Source organism: Dermacentor andersoni, chromosome 6, assembly GCF_023375885.2.
Source record: "Dermacentor andersoni chromosome 6, qqDerAnde1_hic_scaffold, whole genome shotgun sequence".
Lineage (NCBI taxonomy): Eukaryota > Metazoa > Arthropoda > Arachnida > Ixodida > Ixodidae > Dermacentor > Dermacentor andersoni.
The window spans coordinates 182,934,203-182,944,138 of NC_092819.1; the positions used below are offsets into that span (position 1 = coordinate 182,934,203).

The window sequence follows — 9,936 nt, forward strand, 5'->3', positions numbered from 1 at the left end:
TTACCTCGCGAGACTATTGCCCAATGCAGCTGACCAGATCGCCATATCCAAGGAACATAAAATGGCAACCATGATCAAATGAGACTCGCATTCAATTATTGCATAAGGTTCAGACAATACACCGTACATTGGCTATGATCCACATGACAACAGTGAGCATTCACGCAGTATAGGTCGCTTACAGAACATTCAGCTATCCGACTTCAGGCACAGTGCTTGCCTTTGTCGCACATGGCAGTCTAGTAACGAGTGACAACCAGCGGCGCAAGCAGATTGGACAGTGTCCCACCTGTTTGCATCGACAGTCGCTGTAAGTTGCATTGCAAATTAATTGCGTGATGCACGCATCTGCTGCATAGCCAACACAGCGACGTGAGCTACGTGGCATTTTAGCGTTACCTCCTTTCTAACCTGCACGTTTCTTTGTGTTCTTTCCGGGGCCTTTAATGGTTTGCTCACACTTGGTGCACCACCTGCTCTCAATATGGGCATGGTCTGTTTTGTGGGAACCGCCATTTTGCAGGCTATTCCACCCATGTGGATATCAACCTCATACACTTCGGACCATGTAATCAAGTATGATAGCCCCCGTTGACGCCAAATCATGGCCGAGGAAGGCCGCAAGCAAAATTTGCACACGGCTGCAGCAGGAAAGGACGGAACGGGGAACATCAATCACGGTGCGTGTAAACAGGGAGTCTATGTCGCTGTGCGGACTGCAGGAGCAGATGCTTACCCTGAGAGGCTGTTGCCCAATGCAACTGACCAGGCCGCGACATCCGAGAAATGTAACACGGCAACCATGATCAAGTGGTACAGTATTGAAGTAAGGCTATGCAATCAAATCACTTCAGCATACCTCTAACATAATGCATTGGCACTATACACTATACATTGGCTATTATCCACATGACAACAGTGAACATACACGCACACGGGTCGCTTACGGCACATTCAACCGTCCGACTGCAGGCATAGCGCTTGCCTTCGTCGCACATGGTGGTCTGGTAACAAGCAACAACCAGCAGCGCAAGCAGATTGAACAGTGTGTCCTACCTGTTTGCACTGACAGTCGCCACTGAAGATGAGCAACTTGCATTGCAAAGCAATCGGGTGACGCAAGCATCTGCTGCCGCACCCAACATAGCGACATGAAGTACCCGGCATTTCAGCGTTACCTCCTTTCTAACCTGCACATTTATTTTTGTTCTTTCGCGTGCCGCTAATGTGTAACTCACACTTGGTGCCCCACATCCTCCAAATATGGGCATTCTCATTTTGCAGCCACTTTTGCAGGCCTTTCCACCCATGTGGATATCAACTTCATACACTTTGGACCATGTAATCACGTATGCTGGTTTCCGTTGACGCCAAATCATGGCCGAGGAAGGCCACAAGCAGAATTTGCACATGGTAGCAGCAGGAAAAATTGGTAAACCTTTGTTTTCTTCCTTTCTCAGGCCGATATATCGTATGCTAACAAAATTTCTCCGATGCCCTAATAACGGCAGCAATTTGACGTTTGGGAGAATGTGGGCCACGTACATTATTCGTTACGTGCAGCATATTTTTTTGTTTGCGTGTATAGGTTGACTGTGTGTTTGGAAAATATTTACGCAATACCCATTCTTTCCGTATTTTTATGCCTCCTGCGCCCGAGACGCACTTGCTTTTCGATGTGCCCTCGAAATAATGCAAAACGCTTTGTTTATATTAGATTGAAATATCAAATGCGGTAGAAATAGGGGAACATTATGGCGGGTATGCATATGAAATTAGATGTGCCTCGGTGACGTGCGGCCTTTGATAAATATTGCATAATCAAGCGCTTCAAGGCGTGTTCGAGCAGGCCACGTTTCAAAGGGTCAATCATACGGGCGATGTTTCAAACTATGTGGTTTAAATGCAGGCAACTGATATTACTAATGCAACAGCTCGAAAGTAGCCGCTCTGACGATAGCTGGGCTGTTCTTATGCAAGGTCGAGTAAGTTTGCTATTCCTTTTTTATTTATGATCTTGTAGAGTAAGTCTATTTTCTTTTTGTATATTATTTTTCTGTTCTTATTACGAGGTCCTGCAACGCGCTCATTCTCGCCAGCAATCATGCCACTCGGTAAGCATGATTTTTTCGGGAACTAATACGGCTATATATACTATAATTATATCAAACTATGCAGTTATCACTATTGTAATTATTGACATAATTTTGGTATAAGGGGTGCTATCATAAGCCATGCAATTCGACCATTTCCTGGAAGCGCGAAAACGTTCTCACAGATCCAACACAAAAACACAATGACAAGAGCGCTGAAATCTAAGACGAGGTATATTTTATTTACAACTTCTGCTATTTACAAGAATACACTACAAACAATATTAAACTCATCGAAGAACTAAACGCTTCAGATCGCTTCGAAATCGTCCTTTAAAAATGTGCAGGGCATAAAACAAACTATAAGGCGAGAATAGATTGATCTATATACGATCGGTCTACCGTGAAACAATAAAATCTGAAAGAAAGAACATGAACAGACGAGCATATTGCTCATGAGGAAGATCATTTGTCGAGTAGCCACGTCTTGTGTGTGTGAAGTGATTTTTAAAGAGAAATGGAAGAGATAAGTGCAGTGCCGTAACTGTCACTCACAGGAGGACACCTCAACAGCACTGCACGGGGGAGGGGTATGGGGAGAAAAAGATGGAGATAGTGACCGGAAGTAAAAAGGAGAGAGAGACCGGAATAGAAAACGACAATGTAGCTAAGCGTTTGCGGGGCCTACAGCCGCGCTCTGAGGTGTGTTGCTTCACAGAATTCCATTAATGCCGAAAATGCACGCTTGGTAATGGAGCTGTGAGCATTGGGGACGAGTAGGCACTGCAGGGTGGTGGATGGCAAGCCACATCGGCGGTAGGAGGCGTACAGAGCCTCCCTCTCGGTCCCAAAGGCCGGGCAGTGACGTAGAAGATGCTCCAGTGTCTCCACGCCGTCGCAGCTACCACACACGGGGCTGCCTGTTCTCGTGAGACTGTGTGTGCGCGCCGCTGTTTTGTAGCAGCCGATGCGCAGGCGGGGAAGGAAGGCGCAGTCAGCCCGAGAGAGGCCCACACGCGGGAGCAGGCGCGGGGGCGTTCCCGCCGCGACGCGCCGATCAGGGTGTTGCGCAGTGAGGCTCCGCATAACCACTGTCTTGGCCGCGTCGAAGCTCGTCACCAAGTGGGTGAGGGGAAAGCGCTCACCGTGCGCCGCCTTGGCGAGGGAGTCAGCCTCCTCGTTGCCTGGCAATCCGATGTGTGCGGGTATCCATTGAAGCGCCAGGACGCAGCCTTGATTCACGATGTGTCGCAGCTTGCAGCCAACTCGAACAACAAGGGGCACTCCGGCGTAGTCCCTGGCCAGCATGCAAAGCGCCGCACGAGAGTCAGTGAGAATGGCCGCTGACACAATGTTCGGATGTTCCAAAAGGATGTCGGCAGCGAGATCGATGGCGGCGAGTTCGGCCACTGTCGATGACGCGGCAAAGCGCAGTCGGCACTGGCGCGTTTTCGAGATGTCCGGTGCCGTGCAAGCCGCAGCACCAGGCCCGTCCGGCGTCGCCGAGTCATCGGTGTAGACGAGCAGTCGTCCTGCCAGTCGCTCGTGCAGTAGGGAGGCGGTCTCCTGTCTCATGGCGCACACCGCAGTTCGGCGCTTTGATGCGACCTCAGGCACCGCGATGTTCACGTCGAGCAGACTGGAGTAGTACGTACGGCAGGGAGGCGAACTGTGGCGACGACCCGATGAGCTGTGAGAACTCGGTGTCGCACTTGCCCATTCCCGAGTTCGGCAGGGAGTGGAGTCTGCAGACGAGCCGCTGGCCCTGTGGTGAGCGCTGCAGGCGCTCAATGTGGTGGAGCGCCTGGTTCCGTGCACGAAGCGATGCTTGCCCACTTCCGCGAGTGTCGCCCCTACTTGGGAGGAGCGAGGGAGGCCGTATAGTTCTCGCACCGCAGTACGGTGCGCCATGTCAATAGCATTCCAATTCGCCGCTCGAGCGTTGGTGGTGGGGAGGGCGTAGAGTGCCCTCGATGTGGCGACAGAGTTGTACACGCGCAGTGCGAGTTGCGGCGTGCATCCGTGTCCACGCGCGAGAAGAGAGCGCGCGGCGCTGGCGACTTTCCTTGATTGCATGCAGATGTGGGAGACGGCCGCATTGAAGTTGACGCGGCAGTCGATCTGCAGGCCGAGGTAACGGACGCTCTTGCGCCACGGGAGAGGGCAGCGGCGCAGAGTCAGCGGTGGCGCTTCGGAACGTGCTCGCGTTCCTCGCGGGTGTACCAGTAGTGCCTCTGTTTTGGTCGCCGACAGCTGGAGGCCGATGCTTCCCATGTACTGGTCCACCGCGTCATTTGCAGTCTGGACAGATGCACGCACCTGATAGCCGACTTGAGTAGGGCCAGTCGCAAAGAGGGCGATGTCGTCTGCGTAGATTGCCACCCGTACTTCGTGCGACATCGCTTTTGGGATGTAGTCCGGAAGTCGCGCGAGGGCAAGATTAAACTAAAAGGGGCTCAAAACACTGCCCTGCCGAACACCAGAAAACACACTGCGCGGCCGGCTGAGCGCACCTCCAACCCGCACCCGAAGCGTGCGATCAGACAAGAAGGCTCGCACGTAGTCCAGTAGCCGGTCGGTGATGCCGAGCTCGTGCAGCGCACTGACGATCGTAGAATGCGGCAACCCATCTAAGGCGCCCTGTACATCAAGCAGGACGAGGTAGCCGGCCTCGCGACAGCCCGCCGCCTGCTCGAGAGTAGCGACAACCTCGGCCAGGGCGTCAGCCGTTGCGCGCAGCCGGCGGAAGCCGCTCTGCTCGGGAGCGAATGCGTAGAGTGCCGCCGCAATCCACTCCAGACGAGGAAGTGCCATAGCTTCGAGTGTCTTACCGGCGACAGACGTGAGTGAAACCGGGCGGTAGGAGCTCACGCTGCTTCGCGGTTTGCCACTCTTGAGGAGAGGTACCACGGTTGCTTCTTTAGACTCGGGAGGGACGACGCCGGTGCGCCAGACGCAGTTGTACACCTCTAACAGCAATGGGAGCTGCTCGTCGTTGATGTTTCGCAACGTCTGGTAGGTGATTCCATCCGCACCCGGCGCAGAACGTCGCCTACGAGCGTTGAGCACGATGCGAAGCTCGCTCAAGGTGAAGTCCTCCGTGCACAGCGCCTTCACCTGCTGCAGAATTCCGTTCGTCGGGAAGTATCGAAGCGGCGCGAAGAGAGCGGCTTTGTTGTGCTCAGGAAGCTTGGGAAGCTCGAAAACTGGGCCATCCGGCGGAAGCAACGGCGGCGGCGGTGCAAAGGCGGCGGCGAACGCGTCCGCGAGCTGCTCTGCGCTCAAGCCCTGTGCGACCGCGATGGAAAGCGCAGGACAGCGAGGGACCATTGGTCGAAGGACAGCGCCGAGAATGCGCAACGGGCGCGATCTGTTGCGCGTATCGTCGAGCGACACACACAAACTGCTCCAGCTCTGATTGCGCCGCTGCCTGGCATGACGGCGGCACGCCGCATTAAGGCGATTGTAGAGAGTCCAATCCTCTCTCCTGTCGCTTTTGATGGCTCGATGTTCAGCGCGGCGCCGGACAGCTCGAAGGTTAAGCAGCTTGATGTCGGGCACCGGCGTTCCCGCAGGCACAGAACAGCATTTCGTGGCGGCGTCGACACAACGTGTCACGTGAGTCAGGAAATCCGTGTTCGCAGTAGGGGGCGTGGCACAGAGTTTCCGAAACTGTGTCCAGTCGGTAACACGGTAGGAGCGCCGCGGTCCATGGGCTGTAGCGTGCGGCTCGAGGGAGATCGGGTAACGATCGGAGCCCTCAGTGTCGGGGCTGCGTCGCCACTCGTAGTGGCAACCCTCGCTCACAAGCGACAAGTCGATGGCGCTCTTCCGCGCACCCCGTCGCACGAATGTGGGACTGCCGGTGTTGAGAAGTAGGAGGCCCGCAGAGAGGATGGAGTTCAGCAAGTCCCTACCTCGCGGCTCGGTGTGCGGGCACCCCCATGTTGTGTGGTGACTGTTGAAGTCACCCAACACCACACAGTCACCTCCGATGCGTGCGACAAGCGCAACCACGAACGAACTGTCCCACCGACGCACGGGTCGATCATAAACACTGGCGACACAGGCGTCGGCACCCTCAACACGCACAGTCACGGCCACGCACTCGATGCCTCTGGTCACGATGTCGGTGACATTTACGTCGGCTTGCGCGAAACATGCGCGGACATACAGAGATGCGCGGGACCGTCCAGGCGAATGCAGCGGGTCACAGCAATGAGTCTTGTTGCAGGTCTGCGACTGGCATTCGGTGGCACTGTGATAGGCCACAAATCCGGGGAGGTTAAACTCGCCGGGACGCGCGTAAGTTTCTTGTAGCGTGAGCACGTCGTATTCGTGTAGTGAGAGGTGCTCGGCGAGTTCAGCGTGACGGCAGCGCATCGAGTGGACATTCCACTGGAGGATGCGCGGCCGTCACGTCTTCGCGAGACACTGTACTTACCGGTTGTTACGTTTCGTCTCCGACGTGCGGTATAGGCGGCGCGGATGCAACGCACGCCGGGGCTTCGTTCACAGCGGCGGACATTTTGGTCAGTTCAGCGCTGTCCCAACGCCTGCTAAGCGCGTCCAGGCATGTTTCAATGCCACGTGTCTTCGTGTGTGTGTATGCATGTTGGTGCCCACGCTTGTCAAAGCGCGGCAGACGGGGAGAGGAGCTCCCCAACTGTGAAGCTAGGAGATCTGACCGGCGCCGGCCCGGCGGATACGTCACTTCTTGTCACAACGTGTCCGTGCGCCGCCGTCACGGGCGCCTCTTCCGAGCCGTTCCTTCTTGCCCTTGACTCCGACAGTATAAAAGCAGCTGCCCCCGGACGCCAAGAGAGAGGCTTCGATTTCTTCCGTGGAGTAACGTGGTCTCACGTTTCTCCACTTCGGTCGACCTGACCGGCCGCTCTTTTGCGATGCTAAAATAAACAAGTTGTTCTGTTAGCAGTCGACTCATCCTTTGCCAGGACCTTCGGATGCTTCCAGCTGTGCCCCAGGCCGCCAGGCCAACGCTACCCTTGGGGCTGGCGACTGAATGGGGCTGGCGACTGGAACCAGACTGAACAATTCTAACAGAACGCATAGGCGAATGTGTGGAAACATGAGCCTCTATTTAATCCTGCTTAGCTTTAGGTGCTTCGCCCTTTCTCTCCTTGATGTGTTTTCACTGCCGATTCCCTTAACTAAACAGTGCAGACGAGTGAGCACGTACAAAGAAACAAGCTTAATGCTTACTTCTTCTTTGTGGTCTGGACAGCCGACAGCATTCGAGTTCAGAAAATTTGTTTTTACCAGAGAAAGCATATCGGAGATGCTCTCTGTGTGCAGCTCTGAAAGGCTGAAACATTCAGTAAACAAGTTTTCAAGGGCGGCAATGAACTTGTAGAGCTCCCGGGAGGGATATAGAAGTCCACCCCAGTCGCACTGTTCCGTAAATTGTGAGGGTAGCCGCTCAGCTGATGCGACAGATTTCTCAAAGAGAAGTACATCTTTGCATTCCGAGCATGCTAGCTTTAAGACACACTTCCTCGCCACATACCCGGCAGTGTAATAAATTAGCTTCGAGTCGCTTTTCTCCACAATCACACCAGCGTGCTCCGCAGGTTGAGCTGGCATTGCGGCAATCGAGCTTTCAACCTCGTCTAGCTTACACTGGGAAAGGAGTGCGTCGATCCTCTTGGTCATTGAATCAGAACCTTGTTTGTCATGGACGGTCACAAGAGCGCTTAATATGTCAGGATTTGCATTGAAACTATCGACACTGCGGGCCAAGTTATAGAAGGACAGACAATTGACCGTGATTAGGAACTCATTTGGAGAATGGTGGGCGTTGCAGCCACTTGACTGGCGAACGATGCCGAAAAAGTGCTCTACTGGATCGGTGCTAAGCCGCGAAGTCATTAAATATTTGAACCCAACGCTCTGTGTGAGGTACTCCAACAATGAAAGGGTACTGGCTATCGTGACCCTTAAACCTGTTGCAGTGGATTCACTTAGAAAGTGCCGCTTGCTGGGATCACACGCTTCCCACTTGTAAGGTAGTCCAGAAATTCAGCCAAAAATGCAGCATCAGAGGAAGCTGGCCTTAGTGCTTCGGCGCGAAATCTTGATGTTATCACGGTGATCAGTCTGTTGATCTTCCTGGTTAAGAAATTGAAGACATGCACGTCAGAACTGTGCTCATGTGTGTTTTTTTAATTACGTCATGTGAATGAAGTATGAATGGTTACTCACGCGAAAAGCTCTTGCGTTGCTTCAATTCTGCCGCATCTTTTCTCAATTTTTTCCTTGTAAAAAGCCAGGCCCCTGAGGATATGCTATCCGAAAAGTTGAAAGGCGTACGTAACTCGCATCTTCTCAAACGAGTTTGGATCCAGGTTTGTCTCAGTCAACTTGGGCATTACTTTAAGTGTCCGTACGCTACAGTCCCGTAGATATGCTTCCCGAACTGGCCGCACGGATACCTAGAAATATAAGATACGAACAATGCAATTATTTCATGAGTACAACTTTTTTTTTTAGTCTGTGTGAAACGGGAGTCACGAACGTACCATTCCCTTTGGCGTTGCAAAGCCATTCTTGAGTAATCCGTTTCGCAGGCATTTAAGCAGATGGGGAAAATCGGAGATGAAGTGTAGTTTCCTCTTTTCGTTGACAGAGTGCTGTATAGTACATTTTATTTCTTTAGAAGACGCGGAAACTCCCGCTAGTCTCCACATCTTCCGGTTCCAAGAGGTCACAGGTGATGTGAACAACGAACAAGTCTGCCTGTTCGACTGGGCGCGGCGAGAGCTTTGGAACCATGCGTCTAAAGAATCCGTTTTTGTTCTTGATGGAGGCCCTGATTTGCATCAGCTACAGCGATGCAGCCTCAGCTACAGAGTCCGATCCAGCTGCATGGAAGCTGACGGAATTGCGCGGCCACCAGCGCAATACATCGAAAGGCTTTTCCGTTGACGACACGCCGGGTCTGCGCAGCTGGACGACGCACTTGGACCGACATCGAGCGCCACCATCCGCTACGTCACAGCTATCAGAGAGTATAAAAGCAACTCAAGAGTGGCAGTCGACCAGTGAGCGCGGCGAGAGCTTTGGAACCATGCGTCTAAAGAATCCGTTTTTGTTCTTGATGCAGGCCCTGATTTGCATCAGCTACAGCGATGCAGCCTCATCTACAGAGTCCGATCCAGCTGCATGGAAGCTGACGGAATTGAGCGGCCACCAGCGCAATACATCGGAAGGCTTTTCCGCTGACGACACGCCGGGTCTGCGCAGCTGGACGACGCACTTGGACCGACATCGAGCGCCACCATCCGCTACGTCACAGCTATCAGAGAGTATAAAAGCAACTTAAGAGTGGCAGTCAACCAGTGAGCGCGGCGAGAGCTTTGGAACCATGCGTCTAAAGAATCCGTTTTTGTTCTTGATGCAGGCCCTGATTTGCATCAGCTACAGCGATGCAGCCTCAGCTACAGAGTCCGATCCAGCTGCATGGAAGCTGACGGAATTGCGCGGCCACCAGCGCAATACATCGAAAGGCTTTTCCGCTGACGACACGCCGGGTCTGCGCAGCTGGACGACGCACTTGGACCGACATCGAGCGCCACCATCCGCTACGTCACAGCTATCAGAGAGCATAAAAGCAACTCAATAGTGGCAGTCGACCAGGGGCGCGGCGAGAGCTTTGGAACCATGCGTCTAAAGAATCCGTTTTTGTTCTTGATGCAGGCCCTGATTTGCATCAGCTACAGCGATGCAGCCTCATCTACAGAGTCCGATCCAGCTGCATGGAAGCTGACGGAATTGCGCGGCCACCAGCGCAATACATCGGAAGGCTTTTCCGCTGACGACACGC

General features: G+C 53.5%; 1 protein-coding gene across 1 annotated transcript; it reads right to left on the reverse strand.

The window, feature by feature from the left end:
- Positions 1 to 2,777: 2,777 nt before the first annotated feature.
- On the reverse strand, positions 2,778 to 4,493 carry LOC126523935 (uncharacterized). The gene has a single exon (XM_050172349.1). It carries the CDS (start codon positions 4,491 to 4,493, stop codon positions 2,778 to 2,780), a length of 1,716 nt encoding a protein of 571 aa, XP_050028306.1.
- Positions 4,494 to 9,936: the final 5,443 nt, after the last annotated feature.